The sequence below is a fragment of the Anthonomus grandis genome, chromosome 8 (assembly GCF_022605725.1).
Source record: "Anthonomus grandis grandis chromosome 8, icAntGran1.3, whole genome shotgun sequence".
Taxonomy (NCBI): domain Eukaryota; kingdom Metazoa; phylum Arthropoda; class Insecta; order Coleoptera; family Curculionidae; genus Anthonomus; species Anthonomus grandis.
This window is the reverse complement of record NC_065553.1, coordinates 2,607,265-2,628,302: the sequence shown is the minus strand read 5'-3', so window position 1 is coordinate 2,628,302 and position 21,038 is coordinate 2,607,265. Positions and strand designations below refer to the sequence as shown.

Here is a 21,038-nt window from a genome sequence, read left to right as displayed (position 1 = left end):
AAATTCTGCAACTTATTAAGGAGAATCCTGCGTTAAGCACGAGGCAAATTGCACAGGTTTTAAACCTTCGTCAATAGACAGTTTGGAGGGTTTTACATGAAAATAGTTTTTATCCATACCATATCCAGCGCGTGCAGGGTTTGCTCCGAGGAGAGACTTTCCCCAGCGGGTACAATTCGCAAGATGAATACTAAATAATTGTGCCAGGGATCTGAACTTTTTATCTCGCATCCTATTTACGGACGAAGCCCAATTTACTCGCGATAGGGTCGTTAATAATTGTCATAACATCCATGTTTGGGAAATTAAAAATCTTCACGAAATTCGACAGTCGAACCACCAAGAGCAGTTTGAGCAGGGATTGTTGCAGACTTTTTAATTGGTCCATTTATTTTTCCCTGAACTTTAAATGGTGATACATACCTGGACTTTTTATACCCGGCTTATTGGAGGATATGCCGTTGAATATTCGGCAAAATACTTATATAATGCACGATAAAGCCATTTTCGAATAACTGTCCGCGAATATTTAGACCTTGAATTCTCCAGACGCTGGATCGGTCGAGCAGCTTGGCCACCGCGTTCCCCAGACTGTACCCCACTAGATTTCTTTCTATGGGGCCATGTTAAAAGCCTAGTGTATGATGCAGGAGCAGTTTCTTCCATTGAAATCCTACAACAACGGATATTTCATGCCTTCGAGGTAGTCAGAAACACTCCCGAAATTTTTGAACGCGTTTGGCAGTCCATGAGGCGAAGAATGGAGGGTTCTATCGCCGCAGGAGGCATCTCCAGGAGTCATTTCCAGCATTTGTTATGAAAATCTGCTTTTGTGTGTATCTGTTACTTAGGCTAAGTTAAATTTTGAAAAGAAATTAAATGAATCTCAATAATCGATGCGAATTTATTATTTGTTTTAATAGAGCCAGGCACAGATTTTGATTTTTTTCTTGGAAACAAAGCTAGATATGAGTAAGGCTCAAGAGGCAAGAAAGTTACATTATTGAGCACTTAATCTAAAAAAAAATTAAATTGTCAAAAAAGCGGTGGCAAACTATAATTTTACCTATAAGTATTAAGTAGGTAGCCCCCTGAAACGCCACTGGAGTTAATAAATTTATTTTATTCCCACCAAAGGAGGGCCTTTATGATGACAAATAAGCCTACCAAATTTTATTTAAATCGGCTAAAAGGATTTTGAATAATTGATAAAAAACCGATTTTATTAATAAACTTTTACACTCTGTATCCAGAAAACGAAGCAAGTTAAGACATACGTTTATATGAAAAAAAGTTCTTATTTTTGGTTTGTGAATACGCCCTTAAAATCTTTGCACTCAATTTTGAATCAGCCCGTATAAAATAAACCATTAACTCATTTTCTGTCATCTTATAAATATTTTAATTTAATTTTTTTCAAATATGAACCATAATATTCATATGTCATTTTGAATTCAGCACCAATTAAGGTAACTCGGCCTATTTTAATGATTTCTTTGACAAATTCAACTCGTAAGAAAGAAAAATCAAACCAGAAGTACAAGAGGATGGAAAATAATTTGACCAATGTTCACTTTGTAAACTTCAAAAAAAAGCCACTCTGATTTTTAAGGATTATATTTTCCAACATGTATTATGAGTTACCAAGTTACAAGATCAACTAGATCGCTTAGTAGCATTGGAAAAGTTAAACTACTTCTGGAACTAATACAGAAGAAAAAAAGTATTAGAAGAAAAAAGGGTTAGGCTATTTTCACCCAAAACCTTTATTTTTCCTGGCTTTCAAGGGATATATCCCAAGAATATTCAGAAGGTCTTATTCCATAGAGAACCCCTAATATAAAAATTTGAAAGTTAATATTTTTTCCCGGATGTTAAACTCATCTGAATTTGCATCTTTTTACTTAGACGTTCAATTATTTTTAACTTTAATATATGTTAAGACCTACAGGAAGTACGACCTCTTTAATAAAACCAGGTGCGTCACAAACCGTTTTCTAATCTTAGTTTCTACCAAAAATTTAGATAAATTGGGACTTCTTGTACCTTTCCAGGGATATTACAGCTTTAGCATCTTTTTTTTTATCTAATTGGATTATGCCACAAATACCCAATTTCCAGAAAATCCAGACGGTAATGTAGATATAGCACGCAGTGTAGACCTTAATGTTTTGCCATTATAAATCTGTTAATATTTGCCTTGAAATTAAGTCTCCTAATGCAGTAAATGCAAAAAAACTAAAGTTTAATAAGTAATATACCGCAACAGGTATATAGGGTACATAATAAATAACCTCTGAAAATCTCCAATTTATCACACATACTCTCCACTCCTTTAATCCACCCCTAGTTATATGTTATATATAGTGGTTTGTGTGGTCATTTAAATTACCTTTAATTTATTTAATCTAGATACTTAAAAATGATTAAACAAAATTATTGTCTTTATAGAGAAAAAAGTTTATTTTACTTGTATGAATTTTTTTCTGGAAAAACTAATAATTTTAAAATTAATTTCTTAAAGTTTTTAGAATATAATGAGACTCCTTAATCGTTCGATATAACTGGAAAAGTCATACGTTTGATATTTTTCGAGATATGGCTCTTCAAAGGTTTTCATCTGAAAATTGCATTTTTATGGAAATTTTTTCTGGAAAAATTAATAGTTTGAATTTTTTTCCAACATTTCTAAGATATTTACAGTTTTCTGAATCAATTGGTACTACTGGGAACTTTGTTCAATTAATATTTTACGTTTATAATTGAATTATTATTTATTTATTTATTAATTAAGATTTTGTTCATTCAATATTTTACCCTTCAAAATTGAGAAAACATATATTTTTATCTGAAGATTTTATTTCTGGAAAAACAAATGATTTCCAAATTATTTTTTTAATATTTTAAGTGTTCCTAATAGTTCGGTACTACTTAGAGTAAGTCATTGCTTTGATATTTTTCGAGATATAGCTCTTTAAAATTAAGGAAAAAAAATTAGTTTACCTTTAAATTGTACTTATAAATTTTTTTCTGAGAGAAAATAATAATTTACAATTTATTTTCTTGGCGTTTATAGAACATTTAAAATTGGCTGAATCATGCGGAATTACTAAAAAAGTCGGTCGTTTGGTATTTTTTGACATATAGCTTTTCAAAATTAAGAAAAAAATGGATTTTCACCAGAAAATTCCACCCCTATAAAAAAAATTCTGGAAAATCTAATGATTTTCAAAATAGTTTTTTAGGGTTTTTAGGATATTTAAAGCCATTTTTTTCAGTCATTTTTCAAAGCAAAATTTTGCCTCAATTCCTTGTAATAATATAATAATTAATTTCCAGTCATTTTTTAATAATTTTTGTTGCTCTTGAACCATAACTTATGAATATTTTTTACTCTCAAAGCACAATTCAACCCCATCCAAGCAACACGCCATAGTTAAATCAACGTTTATTTTTGCTTTACACCAGGTGTACATTTTTGGTTGAACTTCGGATAAAATGTCTGAGTGATATACGTTGAGGAATTTAATATTATGTTTATTCACGTTTACCAATAACACTTAATACATGTTAATAATATACGATTATTATTTTATAAAAGTTAAATATTTAAGTATAATATATTGTGTACTCTTTAGAGAAGTACGTACTATAAACTGAATGGTATATGATGTACGTATATTCTACTGTTTAATAATTATTCCTTGACAATATATTGTTGATAAATATACCAAAACCAAAAATGTACTAAATATTCGTTAAACATTTAGCAAATATATATATATATATATATATATATATATATATATATATATATATATATATATATATATATATTTGCTAAATGTTTATATATATTTTATATATTTTATATATATATATATATATATATATATATATATATATATATATATATATATATATATATATATATATATATATATATATACATAATGTGTTGCTTGGGCAACTGCCTAGGATGCATAAATTATAAACATGATTTCTGGGTGTTTTCTAACCTTTAAAGGTCAAATTAAACCTATTTTTCTTGATATATATTAAGGCATTGTTTATGTAACTAAATTAGTAAAGAGGCTGATTACAAGAAAGTAATTACTGTATCTAATCTTATATTGTAAAATATTTATTAATATAAGAATTAAGGAAGATTAGTTTACACATTTATAGAACACGTTTTATTATATTATAGAAAACAAAGATTATAATACAAAATAAATCATATTCATACACAATATGATAGAACGAAAAAATGTGTCGTGGTCTGACCTCCTTGTTCTCCAGATCTGACGGCACCAGACTTTTTTCTGTGTGTGGAGAGGTTACCTAAAGAATAAGGTGTATGTTAGGAAACCGAGGTATCAAAGAAGTGAAAGTTAATGTAAGAGTTATTACGCCTAAAAAAACTTCAAGTACGCGAAAATGCGAAATTTCCGAAAAAGGGCACTTTTTGTGTTTCGAATTAATCGATATTGTATTTTGATCTAACTTACAATAATAATAAATAATCACTTGTTCAAATCGACTGATAAGAATTGGCGGAGTTTTATTCAATGCTGAAATAGATAGATCTAGCTGGTGCACTTTAGATATTATAATAATAGAATTGTTCTTTTGTCAGTCGTTACTTGTTTGGAGTTTTAGCAAAAAAGATTATCAGTATAATTTGAGCAAATAACCACTGATTAATAATATTGATGAGAAGGCAAAACAAGTAGTCCTTCCCTGCCTAATTCGTAGCACGTCGTAACAGCGACAAACAACGCATCGTCCTGTTTAACTTAGGAAATGTAATTACATTTCACTCCAAACCTCAAACAAGTTACACTCAAAACTTATTTCATTAAAACTGCTACCGCTCGTTATTTTACCCGGATTTCAAACAATACATAGTGAGCCCCGGTATGGCTCAGGACATGTCCTGAATATAGGAGACCTTAAGGCACGATGACATTTCCTGGACACTAATCTAAATAGTATTCAAATTACAAATCTTATAAATATCGGGATTAATTGTTTTTTTTTCTATTATTTTACTGGTTTAAATCGGTTTAAAAATGTTGGTCCGAAAAATTCCGTTTTGGCTACTTAGAATTATGCTCCAAATAACGAAAAGTTTGCAGAAAAGTTTCTCAATGAAATAAAATTATATCGTCCTCCAATTATAAAGTTGCTTTTAAGAAAAGAAACTCGTTGCATTAATTGACAGAAATATTCAGTAAGGCGCTTTAAGCTCGTTATATTAATCAAGTTAGACGTGAAATTGATGAGGCTCTCAAGAATGGTCTTTTATAATTTGATACAGGCATGGACGACAGTGGTGGCGAAACAGATAACGAGAAATTTACCATATAAATTACACCTAATTAAATAACTTAAGTGAAAATTAGTTTACTTCATAAATTACTTGAAATCCAGTTACAAAAAGCACAATCCACTTTTTTCTTGATAAATGATGAACTCGGTCGATACAATTAAATTAATGATTTCTTAAATGAACAAAGAAGGTCTTTCGGTCATTCCCTTTTCAGACAAAAAAAATTAATTATAGGTATGTAACGCTTGTTCCCAAAAGAATCAAAATAGGGTTTCTATATGTCTCATTAGTTAAGTAAATTGTACATAGAAATATATATCTAATTATAACGTTAAATATTAGCTGGTTAAAAAAGTTTTATGACACATGAACCTGCCTCTCCATTAACGATCCTATTAATGATTATTTATTATCTTAAATCCATCAGTGTCTCCTCAACTATTAAAAGAAACCAATTAGGGTCTTTAGATCTACGTTGACAACAGTATTTGAAATAACGCGTCTTGATGGTGATAAGCTGTCATCGTTGTTATCTAATTGATTTTACAAAATTTAACTAATATAGGTCCAAAGAATAGACTTTTATGGAGTACAATGTTGGATAATTTATGATTTAGTATGGTTTTTCATACTAAATTTTTTCGTTTTCTCGAAAATTATTCATTAAAAAAAAAATGCATAAAACCTTTTTTATAGAAAATAATTTAGTTATTAATTATTAATTTGTCAATTTGGTAAGTCAATTTAGTTATCTATAGAGTTAATAGTTTTTCAGATATTAAACGTCAAAGTTCCACACTCCTCGGATTACTCTGCATAATTATTTTTCATCAAAATAATTAAAAAAATGATTATTTAAGCATAAACCAGAAAGACATCATCATTTTCATTTGATTTTTTTTAATCGTGTTATATAATGCGAATTAATTTTTTTTACGTTGAGTTTCACCTATTTTATTTATGAAACAAATTTGATATAAATTATACATGAATGGGTTTATTACTCGATTTATAAATGAACTTATGACAATTTGTACTTGTAATGTGATAGAAGGTGTGGGAGACTAATAACTGAAAATAATGATTTGATGAGATAAACAAATATAATGTGAAATTTCCTTATAAGAAAAAATAGACAAGATAAGATTTTTCAAGCTGTTGAAATAATTTATTTAAAAATGTTCTAATGATCATTGATATTGGTGAAATAAAAGAACGACGTCTCATTCCAGAAATTACCCAAGCAACAGATGATATTATTATCGTTAAATATGTAAATCCTAAACGACTTTTTAGTAAATTTTCAGTTTTGGTATATTTATTAACCATATATAATCAAGGTATATTGATTAAACTGTAGAATATACGTATATCATATTCCAAAAGGGAGAAAATTACGGCATTTAAAAAAATCGACTCGAGATTTACTTCTCTAGTTTTTATACTTGATTAATACACCTCAAATATTGAATGAAATTCTACTGAAGAATCACTGTTTTTCGTCCATATTATTAAATCTAATAACGCTGTTTTTATACTAAATATTTAGATATAAATTTATTTTAAATTTAAATAAATTATTGAATATATATTTTCTGCAAAAACGTTGTTTTTCATCAACACAACCCTTACCCTCCCACCTACCCCAATCATTTGTTTAGCAAAAAATTCTTTAGAAAAATCACCGTTTTTCGTCCATAATATCCATTTAACAGTACTATTTTTGTATTAAATATTTATTAATATACATAAATATAATTATATCAAATTTAAATAAACAAATTGTGTTATTACATTAGATCTTGAATGATGAAACCAGCTGTTATTCATGTGTATTGTTTTGGAAAACAATGATTTTTGAAAACCATTTTTTACTGGTAAGTTATGTGGGGTGGGTGGGAGGTTAAGGGTGGCTTAATGAAAAAAATATTTCAGAAAATAGTTAATTGCCTGAGAAAAAATGCTTTTAAAGAAAGTTATAGATGATAAAAAAATCTATAGTTTTTGATTTGTTCTTGATTAGATGGTTTTTAAGTGGACTGTTTTTGATAAGGGAAGCTGATTCTAGTTATTAGTTCAATTTTTCTTTATACCCTGACTCAGTCCTCAGTATTTATATTGGGCGGTAAATGTGAAGTAGTTAGATATTAACAAAGCTCGACTTGCTCGAGCACAAATAAGGGTAAAATAGGTCGAACCCTTGGCACAGTAAATTAGAAGCCGTAAAGCCGTATCTCAAGTCTCGCGTGCGCGTTAATTCTTGCTACTGCTCGTTTACCTTTTTCTCCTAGGTACTTTTTTCTAACATTCTTCTCACTTTAGCGTAGGTACCAGGGCAATTGGATAAGAATGAGGAAAATACAAGGAAGCAGAAAGGAAATATCGGGAAAAAAAATGGACAAATAAAGTTTGTCGAGCATAAAGTATTACCAAAAAAATATTAAGTATGTGAATAAACAGTATATAAAACAAAATAAAATATTCCGATTCAATTGCAAATTACCCACTGCAGATACCAGAAAGTATAGACCTTATCCAGCTATCCAAAAAATATTAAAAAAAAAAAATAAAATAAAAAGATGTATGGGAGCAAACCAGTTTTTATATCTATACTTTTCTCATATAATATGAAAGTTTTAAAGTAAAAACGTAAAAAAACCTATTTTATTTCTTGAAAGCGACTATGTGACGAAGTAGTTAAGGACAGTAGTATCGAAATAGATAACGTTAAACTTAATCAATTTACTAAATAAATTACATAAATTTAAATTAGTTTACTTTGAATATCATGTGATATCCAATTGTCAAATAGCACAATTTACTTTTTCTTGATAAATGATAAACTTGGCTGATACAATTAAGTTAATGATTTCTTAAATAAACAAAGGAGTCGTTTCGGTTTTTTTTTCCACACAAAAAAATAAATATAGGGGTAAGGCTTACTGTTCGTGAAAGAACTAAAATAGGTCTTCGATAAGTCTCATTAGTTAATTATATTGTATAAAATTTATATACCTAATTAGAACGTTAAATATTAGATTATGAAAAGAGTTACTTGAGATTATGATAATCCTGCTTTTCCACTAACTATCCTATTAATCATTATTTATTATCTTAAATCTGTCAGTGTCTCCTCAACTATTAAAAGGGGCAAATTAGGGTCTTTAAACTTACGTTGACAACAATATTTGAAATATCGCGTCTTTATGGCTAATAAGCTGTCGTCGTGGCTATCTAATTAATGAATTTACAAAATTTGACTAATGAATTTTTTTTTGAATTACTTATACCAAAAATAATTTAATAAAAAGTGACCTCTACCATGCGAGTTGAACGCTTGTCAGAAGAGTCTTCAAAAGTCACATATAAATTCATCGAGAAATATGACACAAAATGGTCATCAGCATCAAGAAATAAAACTGCATTTGAAAATAAAAATCGAGATTAGTTAAATATTGAGTTGGAATTTTCTTCTGCAATGAATGAAGCTCAACCAGCCGAAATGCAGGATACAACTCTATCGAGTAGAGGGAGGCCATTCACTGGATTTTTAGATGTAAGTGACCGATCAAAAAGAAGAAGAACTGAACAGATGCGAGCAGATCGAAGCCCTGAAGAACTAACATTTGCTGCTCAAATGAAGTTTAGGTCCGAAGGTAAACTGGATGAAGCAGATGTGTTAAAAAATGTTGCATTCTCATCACCAACCCGTGCATCAATATATAAAAAATCTCTTGAAAAAGAATGTGAAATACCATTTTCAGCGGACGAAGCCTTATCGCTTTTTGTAGAGGCTAAATTGACAAAATTTCAATACAATCTTATAAGAAATTCGGCAAAAAGCCATAGGTCAACTCTTTATCCTAATTATGAGTCAATAACTGCCGCAAAAAAAAGGTGCTACCCAGAAAACCTAAACATTTCTGAGGATGTTGCTGAAGTACCTCTTCAAAGTTTGCTGGATCATACATCTTTAAGGTTATTTGAGTCCCTAAAAGAAGTTTTAAATTCTTTAAACCAAGAAAAATATAATAATTTAAATTTAATTTGCAAATGAGGGTGTGACGGGAGTTCTGGGATGAGTCAATACAAACAGCAGTTTGCAGAGTCCAATATTTCAGATGCTAATATCTTTTTAACATCAATGGTACCAATTCAGCTCATTAACGGTGATCCGAAATCAAAAGATAAGTTTGTAATCTGGGAAAATCCCAGAACTTCCTTCACACGATTCTGTAGACCTCTTAGGGTCCAGTTTAGGCATGAAACAACAGAGTTATCAGTGAGAGAAAAGCAATATTTTGACCAACAAATTTCAGATTTGCAACCAACAAAGCTTGATATTCAAGGAAACAATGTATTTTTAAAACACATTTCATATTTTACAATGATAGATGGCAAATTGTGTAATGCTGTTACTGAAAATACTTCAACTCAGAGATGCTATTTGTGTAATGTAACATCCAAAGATTTTAACAATATCGATAAGGTTTTAAAACAGAAAATTGCTGACGAATCTAGATTTCAATTTGGTTTGTCATCTTTACATGCTTGAATTCGTTTTTTTGAGTGTTTGCTGCATCTATCTTATAAGATGGAATTTAAGCAATGGCAAGCGCGAGGCCAGGAAAACAAAGAAAAACTTGCAAATGCCAAAAAACGAATCCAAGACTTATTTTTTAAAGAAATGGGACTATTGGTTGGCCGACCAAAACCTGGTTTTGGAAGTACTAATGACGGCAACACTGCTCGCCGTTTTTTTAAGAATGCTGCTAAAGCTTCGGAAATTACAGGCATTAATCAAGATTTGATATTTAGATTCAGAGTAATTTTATTAACAATTTCTAGTGGTTTTCATATTAAAATCGATAGTTTTAAGGATTACTGTCATGATACGGCCGGAAAATTTGTAGAATTGTATCCGTGGTACAATATGCCAACTTCCGTGCATAAAATCTTAATGCACAGTTCTGATATAATATCATATTTTTTGGTTCCAATTGGGCAACTTAGCGAAGAAGCCCAGAAATCAAGAAATAAAGATATTAAAAGATTCAGAGAATTTCATGCACGGAAGTTTTCAAGAAAACAAAACATGGAAGATATATTTTGTAATCTCTTAATATCTTCTGATCCTTTAATCTCCAATATGAAAAAATCATCTGCTAAAAAGCTTAAATAGTACCCTTTAGAAGTTTTGGCATTTTTTGATGAACCAACAATTTCTGCTGATGAAAGTGATAGTGAAGATATTGATTGATTTTAATTATTATTAAGATAGGTTAGGCTTTACTTTTATTACAAAGTTATTGTAAAGTAAGCTCTGTATATACTTTACATACTTAAATATATTACTCTTAACATGTATTTTAATTGCTTATTTTTACACACAAAGCAAAGGTTACTTGTAAAATTAAATAGCACAAAAACAAACAAATCACAACTTTATTTAGTAATTTTTAATAAGAAATTTTATTAAACTCAGGTACTTATATTATCAAAAGTCTCAACATTTTGAATTTTATTTCAAAAATTTTCCGTATTATGAATTTTAAACTCTTAACTGAAAAATTCTTAAAATAATAACATTTTGAAATTTTTTTAAGGAAATGCGTACTTACGCAGCGCCTATGTAATGCAATAAATGAACCCAAGGGGGGCGGGGGGATTTAAAAAAATGTTTAAAATGAACGTGTTATATTATTTTTTAACATTTTCTTATGATTAAATATGTTTGTGGTTCATATCAGCACTACTACTATTTATGGCCGGCTTTTCCCCGATTTTCGCCTGTGTGCACCGTCGACAAGTACGAACGGTGCAACAAAGAAGCAGTTCTAGAGTTAATTGCGGAGTTACCTAAAACAAATACTCGAAAAATTGCCAACATATTGAATGTAAGCAACTTCACTGTGTTTAAAATTTTTAAAGAAAATCATTTGTATTCATTTCATATTTAACGTGTACAAGCTCTACTACCTAGAGACTTTTTTCCGCGTCTATTTTTTTGCCAATGGATTCTTCATTAATCGTCGCTTAAATTCCTAATTTTTCAAATGGTATTTTATTTACTGACGAGGCTCCTTTTGGAAAACATTGCATACGAAATTTCCGTAACAATCACTTATGGGCTGAGGAGAATCCACATGAAATCTTTGAGGCTCATTTTCAGCATCAGTTTTTAGTAAATGTATAGCTTGGTTTAATTGACGATCATTTAATCGGCCCATATTTTCTCCCACAACGCCTAACAGAAGAAACTTACCTTAAACCTTAAACCTAGGCAACACTCATGGTTGATGCATGATGGTGCCCATTTTAGTATCAATGTACGTAATCACGTAGTTACAGTATTTCCAAATCACTTAGATATGTAGGCGAGGTACAGAACAATGGCCTGCTGGATCGCCAGGTTTAAATCCTCTAGATTTTTGCCTTCGGGGTTTTCTTAAGTCATTAGTTTATTCCACTCCCGTTGAAAATGTGGATGACCTGATGATAGCCGGCTGTGAGATAATAAAAAATACATTAGGAATATTTGCGCGAATACGAGAATCAATGAGGCGAAGAGTTGAATCTTGTGTAACGTCTGAGGAAGGTCATTTTGAATACTTGTTGCAGCTTTGCGCCTATTTAAAATTTTAGTATTGTTATTTTCTATTATTGTTTTGGTTTAATGTTGTTGTATTAGATAGTCGTTGATAATGTATTAAAGAAATGAAAAATACGCGTCAAGATGTTTTTTTTGCATAAAAACGACGCCACATACGAAAAAAAGGTGAAAGAGGTTTTTTGTCACAAATTGAACAAGGAATTTAAAAATTATTTTTAATTTAAAATATATCAGTGGCGTATTATTTTTTTCTTTAAAAAAATTGAGATCATTACCCGTATGCGCGCCAATGGTGAACATAAAATTCTTAATGCCATGTCAAAAAAAGCGCGATAACTACCTCTTTTTTTTTTTTTTAAAAAACCTTTATTATCAAAATATTGTTACAATTTAAAATTATAACTAGTTATCACAAATTTAACAGTTATTCTATAAAAATAAAAGGAGCATACCTAAATACGAGCCTAAATACTTTATCTAAGTATTAATAGCATGAGAGAAAAAGAAATGTATATATATACATATATACAAACAAAACAAAAACAAAAAATAAATAAATATTACAAAATAAGTGTATTGTGATTCTTATCCGCAATTTGTATATTAATATGTTATATACTAAATTCAACTTAAAACCTAAAAACTAAATACTTTTTTTGACATATATTGTATGGTCCCTGTTTTAACCTTTTTAAATCTTTCTATTCTCAATATTTGAACAAAATTTTCAAGGTTTCCATCTTGCTTTTCTAAATTATAAAATATTAAAGCACATATGAAAAACTGCCAGACATTTCTGTCCTTTACGTTATTAATTTTTGTTTCTAATAATTTTAGTATTGTGCTATGACTATTAATATTTTTTCCAAATTTTATTAATACAAGGTTGCTGACTCAATTCCAGACCGTGATGGATTTAATACAGTTTTTAATTTTGTGCCATAATGTTTCGATTGTGAAGCAATTTTGACAATCTGGACTATTGGACATCCCATGTTTAAAAATTTTCTCCAATATTGGAACTGCATTATTTATAGCTAGGTATACAGAACTCCGCCATTTAGTCGGTATATTTCTGTTCCGTATTATTGACCAAATGATTTTCCAGTTTGTCTGGGGATTTTTTAATTCAAATTCGGGTTTTATATTTTGTTTTAACATTATTGAGATGTATATATCTTTTGTATGAATTAATCTATCTGGGTCAAAAATAAGTTGAAATTTTTCTATTTTAGACCTAATATCTTTACAAAATTTATTATTTAAGTTATTATTCTGTGGGTCAAAAACACTGTTACAGTATGATTTATACCAAATTTTTGAGGGTTGATTTGTTCATGAATAAAATTGAGTTTTTAAAAGAAGTGCAAGAGTCTTTGTTTCAATATTTATTAAAATTAAACCGCCATTTTGGATCGGCAGTTCTAATTGTTGTCTTTTAACTCTATATAGTCTTCCTGCCCAGATATATTTTCCTGTAATGCAAACAATTTTTTGACTGATTTGATGAGTCATAGGAATTATCTGTGCAATGTACCATAATTTTGCTAAAGCATAAATATTAATTACCCAATTTCTTCTTATTATATCCAAATTTCGCAGCTGATTTTTTATTAGAAAGTTTTGTATATTTTTTATAATATTAATCCAATTTTCATTAACCATTTCTTTAAAATTGTTGTATACTTGCATTCCTAGAATTTTTATATTTTTTTTTACAATAAAATTATTTAGGTGAGAACGATCAGACTTCCAATTACCTAATAATAAAATTTCAGATTTATTGTAATTTATTTTTGCGTTGGTTCCCTTGGTAAATATGTCAATTATGTTTTGAATTTGATCTAAGTCATTTTTGTTTTTTAAAAATATATTTACATCATCAGCAAAGGCTGCAATTTTAAAATTTTGATTATTAATATTAATTCCCTCTATCACAAATTTGACCAGGTACAAAAAGGGTTCTAGGCTTAAAGCAAAAAGAAGCATAGATAAGGGACAACCTTGTCTTACAGAGCTAAGAATCTGAAATGAATCCGAGATGCAGCCATTTATTAAAATTTTTGAGAATGAGTTATTGTATAGGTTTTTAATTACATTTATTAGTTTCATATCAAATCCAAATTTCTGCATAACTTGCCAGAGATAATTATGATTAACTCTATCAAAAGCCTGATGAAAATCTAAGCTTAATATCCCTCCCGATATTTGAGAGTTATTTTCCGAATGGATTACTAAGTCTCTTATTAACAGTAAGTTGTTAAATATTGAGTAGTTTGCCCCACATGATTGTTCTTTGCTTATTATTTTTTCTGAGTAGATTTTAAGACGATTGGTCAAAATTTTTGTAAAGATTTTATAGTCACAATTAAGAAGCGTTATAGGCCGAAATGCACTTAAAAAATTTGCATTTTTTTCCTTTGGAATTAATATAATCACTCCATCACAGAAATTTTCTGGTGGTCTAACTAGATCAATTAGGAAACTATTATACAACTTTTCCAATTCATCACCTATCTCAGAAAAGAAAGTTTTATAAAATTCATAGCAAGTCCATCAAGGCCAGGCATTTTTTTATTTTGAGATAAATTTAGGACTCCTAAGATTTCTTGTTTTGTTATTTTTTGTGTTATGTAATGATTATCTATATCTGAAATTTTTTTCTTAATATGCGCAAGTAAGCATTTTGTATCTTTGTCTATGGTCTCTCGATTTTTAAACTTGTCTTTAAAATAATTTTTAGAGTACTTGAGAATGCTATTTGTGGTAGTTAGGTCTTGTCCCTGCTCTGTTTTTAAATTTGTTATCGCGGAATTGGATTGTTTTCTCTTTCTCATAATATCATAAAGGCTAAATTTATCATTTACTAGGTCCTGACTTTTATTATTAAAGTTTTGCATGACGTATTTTTCTTTTATGTAGAATATGGTATTTTTAATTTCGGTATATTCTTTAAAATAATTTTCTCCAGAATTTAATTTTTCTTTCGCTTGATGTAAGGCCGAATAATAAAAATTTAAAGTGTCTCGTCTATCTACTGCGATATTAATATCAATATTTTTGAAAAAATTTAATGTTCTTTTTTTGAAAATTCTAAACCACCAATCTAAAAAATTTTTTTCATACAGGGGATGTCTTTTAATTTGAGCTATTTCTGATTTAAAGTTGTCTATATTTTCGAGCAAAGTAGATTTTTTTAGCGTCCAATATCCATATCCATACTTAATTGTTTTAACTGTATGGTCATTTTTTAATAAGAAAATCAAAGCATGATGGTCTGAGAAAGGGACAGCATATGTATCACATTTATGTACCAAATATTTATGTTCCTTGCTTATATAAACCCTATCTATGCGAGAGGCAGCTTGAGATCTGAAAAATGTAAAGTTTACCCTATTTTTGTACTTAAGTTCCCATATGTCAATAAGTTTTAAATTTTGTACAATTTTTTCTAGTATTTTATTTATTGTTGTCGGATTTTTTGAGTCTTTCTTTTTAATTATACAATTAAAATCGCCTAAAAGAGTTACTGGCCCATCGAAGTTTAAATGAATTGACATATTATTTTGAAAAAACAGATTTCTTTCTTTATTCTTGTTTGAACCAGAAGGTGCATATATATTAACATACCGTATGCTATTAAATGTCCCTGAGATAATCCTACCATCTGGTGAGTATAAAATATCTTGTACAGAAATACCTGTTCTATATACAAAGCCTGTTCCCCTATTATCTGGCCCTAGATTTGTATAAAAATCATATCCTTTTAAGGTTTTTATACAATCGGTATTAACTTCTTGTAAAAAGCAAATATCTATATCATACTTTTTAATAAAATCTGATAAGAGTGACTGGTTTATATTATTTCTAATACCATTTATATTTATGGAACATATTGTTGTTAATTGAGCCATTAATAGCGATATAGAGAAAAAAAATACCCCACAGAAATTATTAACTTAATCCTAAAAATTAACAAGATATTTTAACTTACAGTAGATATCCTTTTTTTTAATTTAATTTTCATTATCACTTGTTTTCTCCACTTCACATTCTTCATTGTCAACCTCACTAGACTGTTCACCTAAGACATATTGACCGGTTTTTTTATCCTTTCGAAATTTAGTCTTAAGGGGTTTAAATCCTTCTTCTTCGCTGGATGTAAGAGCATCTCTACATCGCTTTGATCCTCCATTGCCTTCCATATGATGGCTTTGGTCCTGTGGTGTCGCTTCAATTATATCGGGAGAAGGAGGCTGTGCCTCTTTAATACTTATGATTTCGTCTGGAGTTTGTGTACTATTGGATTCCGATTCCGATAGGGGTTGTTCTGAGTTGTGGCCATTGTCATTATTGTATTTATTTTTGATTATTATCTCGGAGTATAGCTTCCTTATTTGTTGATTCAGTAGGCACAGGTGCCTGTGGCCTACGAATTTCCTGAATACGAGCTACGATACGATCAGGGCAGTCACGCCTTTCATGCCCAGGTTTGTTGCATAACATGCAGGTCCTTATTTGGTTTTTATACACCACCAGGGATGTATAACTTTCTATTGAAATATAAGACGGTACTGGCTTTTTCATGGTTATAAGGACCGATCGAATTCCATTCTCCACTTCATAGTATTCCGAGCCGGAGCATTTTTCCCTTCTTACACCTTTGACACTGCCATATATTGACAAATATTCCTTAATTTTACAGTCTTCTAATTCTAATGGTAGATCATAGATTCTTAAAACAACGTCTTGTCCCTCCTCTTCCAAAGGAATTTCATGCCTTATACCTTCATTATCGATAAATTTCGGAGATTCGGTTTCAAACTTTTTTAGTGTATTTTTCACTAACAGGTTGGATATAAGTTTAATGTACACTTTTTTTGACAAAGTGTTACATTGTATGCCACACACTTGGTCAACAGAAAAGTTAAATGTTTCTTTAATCCATTTATGAATTTCTATTTGAAACGGCTTTTTTCGAACGTTTTTAAAATCCGCTACAATAGTGTTCTCACGGATTAATCGCATACTTGGCACTTTTTTTGCGGTTCGCACTCGAGAATCACGGAACGACCTTGTCGACTGTATTCTACCGCCGTTAAGCGCGTACTCCACCTCTTAAAACCCTCCAAATTTCATTTACGTGTCTCGACCGGTTTCACAGCAATAAAGAATTAGTCGATTTTTAAGAAAAACACCCCGTATCTCGGAAAACGAAGCATTTTCGGACATACGTTTATACAGCAAACTGTCATTATTTTTCCATGCAGAATCACCCCCTGAAGTTTATTGCATTTATTTACGAACACCCTATATATTTTGGTTTTTAAGGTAAATTTTTCTATATGCAAACGGTTTTTTGCATATAGAAAATCGGTGCAAGCGGCGTTATCCTATTTATCATAAATTTCGAAATATGGTCCAACTAAATATATTAATTATTATTGTCAACAGCTGTAACTTGTATATTAAACAAATTTATTTTAAATTTGAATTTAGTAGGTATACAAATAACTGCTGGCTTAATTTCTGTAAGTCAACGTTACATTGTCCATCCTACTCAAGTAATATCAAATATTAATTTTCCCTTCCTAATTACTCCGGCCCGTGATCCTTGAAATCCCAAGCGAGAAAACATCACTTCTACGACCGAAATTTTGACAAATTTGACAAGACCCTTTTCGTTTGTTCATTTCCAGTTCTCTCGTTGGGCACTCGAGATCAACTGGAAATCGCCCCGGTATTAGGGATACTCACCGGGATCGTAACCGTCTTATTGCTCATCACTGTCATTGTGTTGGCCGCCATTAAGTTACGAGAAAATAGAAGAAGGGCCCGAGGATCCGGTGACGGCAGCAGGGCGGCCCTCAGGCCCAGATTTTTGGCCGTTAAGGATAAGGTCACCTTGCCGCTAAGATCCGACTCCGAGGATTTGTTTGAAAAGGACGATAAAAATCCGGACGTCGTGCCTTCGAATAAAGGTTAGTAATCTTTGATAAAATTTGATAGAGGCCCTCCTATTTATGATTTCTTTTTCTTTTTTTTATGTTTTTAGGTTAATCCCGCAATAAAAATAACTTGTTTTTTTTATTGCCTTTTGTGTTCTGACTCGTGAACGTAAAAGTTTGTTTTTGAAGTAATTATTGTATAAGATATACGGAGTTACACTGGCCCGCAAAATCAATCGGATAACGAAAATTTGGTTGAAATTCAGTCCTTAATAACTTTTTCAGTATTGCATCGATTTTCATAATTTTTTTGCCGAGTTTTAGGCCGTTTTATTGTCATAGTTTTTCATTTTGAAGCGACTAAAATTTCCAACTAATTTGTTGTTATACAGGGGTTAATAAAAAGTTGAATTTCATGAGTTCAATGATTTTTTTGCCGCATTTTTCAAGCCCCATCTTTTCTCAACAAATTGTTTTTTGATTCATTCCGATATCTGTATTCTTTAAAAAGAAGCACTGGCTTAAAGGAAACAATGCTTTATTAGCAACAAATTCTTTTCAAAAAATATGGATAACGGCGGTATTAAGATTTATTTATTTATTTTTTTAAATCGGGTATTTCCTCCACGGCCTTGAATAACAACGGTCATTATTTCTGCCATAGATTTAATTAAAGAAACAATCGCATGTTGAGGTATTTATTGCCACTCGCTTTTCAGTACTTTTTCTAACGCAGCCAAAGTTTGAAACTCACCGTAGTTCTGCCTAACTCTTCTTCCCAGCATATTCCACAACTGTTCAATAGGATTGAGGTCTGTACTTCTTAAGGGCCAATCCAATACATGAATGTCAACGTCGATTAAATCTTGCCTTGTTATTTGTGCTATATGCGGTTGATCATTGTCATGCATCAAGATATAAATAGCATCTCCTATAAATGGCTTACAAGGTACCACATGTTCTTCTAAGCACTCCCTAATATATTTCTCGGCGTTAATACACCCTTGAAGTACTAAAAATCTGTTGGGGCTTCCAATAAAATAGCACCCCACATCAGCACCCCTTTGCCACTAAATTGCACTTTAGGAGAGAAACAACATTGAGTGTATCTTTCTCCGGGCCTTCTCCATACTCTGTGATGTCCCTCAGCGGAATATGTTGTAAAACGAGACTAGTCTGTAAAAGGAACATTTCGCCAATCTGCATAAATTTGAGTAAACTCCAGGCGCAGCCTTCGATGACCCCCACCTAATAGAGGACTTGTAGCAGGTACACTAGATGTTAGATTCTGATCCGCTAACCATCTTCGTACTGTATCAGGTAAAACCAAATTACCGTGAACATTTGGAAGTCTTTTTACTAAAGCTGGAGCAGAGGCTATTCGCTCTTGAAGAACTTAAAGATGAGAAATCGATCCTCAAGTGCGTTTGTGGCTCTTCGTCTTCCCTCTCCACCATTACTTGAATAAGGCCAAGCCTTTCTGCAATATACCTAATCGGACGATGATCGTCTCGTAGAGCAACGACTTGTACCACTTCTGAGCCTATCGTTTTTAAACGTATCACTTACTCAACTGCACCAAAACACATTTTCAAAAATAACTTAAAAAATACTTTAAAAAAATCAAAAATATAGGTACTACAAAATTAAATCTGTAATGACATGCTATAGTGCCATGCACTAAATGTTTCTTTTGTCATAAGAGTCAATTTTGCAATATTTTTAAAACAAATTATTGATACTAAAGCATTATTACATTATTTCCTTTAAGCTAGTGCTTTTTCTTTTTAAGAATACAGATATCGGAATTAATTAAAGAACAAGTTGTTAAGAAAAGATGGGGCTTGAAAATGCAGGAAAAAGAATCAGTATTTGGTTTTCCACAGAGTGTTTAAAAGTTTGGGCTAAAATTCAAGTTTTTATTAACCGCTGTATAACAACAAACCAGTTTGACATTTTTATAGCTTCGATATGAAAACATTATGAGAATAAAACGACCCAAAAGTCGGCAGAAAAATATACTGAAAAAGTTATTAAAGATTGAATTTAAAACCAAATTTTCGTTGTCCGGTTAATTTTGCGGTTCACTGTGGTTATTTAAATACCAAAAAGTTATACTCTATAAATACTCTATAAAGTTATATACTCTAGAAAATACTCTACGCTCATACGCTCAATTATTGAGAAAAAAAGAACAAAATAGACCTATTTAGTTTAACCCGCATTAAGCATCAAAAATTCTTATTTCGGTAATAATAATTTTTCATTCAAATTTAAAGTAACAATTTTTAATTAAAATGACGCTTCTTGCCAATTTTACTAAAAACTTTCACATACTACTGGATACAATATTTAAAAGTAGTTACATTTCATTTTTAAACAATCCAATTTTGAACAAAATTGAACAAGTCTTTTAAAAGTTATAGCCATTTAAACAATTACACTTTCACTATCTCCGCCTACTTTATGAATGTCGGTACACCAATCTTTGACCAAAATAATAAAAAATATTTCAAGGTTTCTAATTATCTTAACTTAAAGGTACCTCAAGCTAATATATTCCGGAGAAAATTAGAATTAAATTATTGACCTTTTAATTACGCCCCCTTATGACCAAATATCGACTCAAAATTTTTTTCCAGCATTTTTTCTTGGCCACTTTTATAATGTCAAAAAAAATTACAATAATATCAGATTGACAGTTTTTGAATTATAGTCGCGATCCACGCTTAGTCAAACACCCTGTATAACCAGGAGCTGACGCTTTAAATATATACCTTTGAGCTCGTTACTTCTTTTTAGTTTCCTACCTGACTTTATTTTTTATTGAAATTAAAAAAAGCGAAATCGATCAATTTATTGAATAATGAAATTAATTTGAACCAACGTTTCGGGAGTTAAATCTAATAACGTTTATTCATGATGATGAGATTTATGAATCCTTAACGATCGCTATGAAATGATGCGTCATGTCTCTTTTGGGGTTAACTATTTAAAAAAAGTGAAATTTGAAGATGATTTAAGGCGTGGCTGGACCATGAAATGCGATAAAAATCGATAAACTGCAGTTTTTACCCACTTTTTGACCTTTAAACCCATCTAACAATCATTGGAGTTCGCTACGAAATCATGTCTCTAGTGG

The 21,038-nt window shown here is 30.5% G+C and overlaps 1 protein-coding gene across 3 annotated transcripts in view; it reads left to right on the top strand.

Moving 5' to 3' along the window:
* The window catches only part of LOC126739895 (synaptogenesis protein syg-2), a 478,733-nt gene that overhangs the window by 420,365 nt on the left and 37,330 nt on the right, over nucleotides 1-21,038 (top strand). For all 3 annotated transcript variants that reach the window (XM_050445716.1, XM_050445717.1, XM_050445718.1), the window contains one exon: nucleotides 17,648-17,929. In XM_050445716.1, the coding sequence (XP_050301673.1) occupies nucleotides 17,648-17,929 (282 nt within the window). The remainder of the gene's footprint in view (nucleotides 1-17,647; nucleotides 17,930-21,038) is intronic.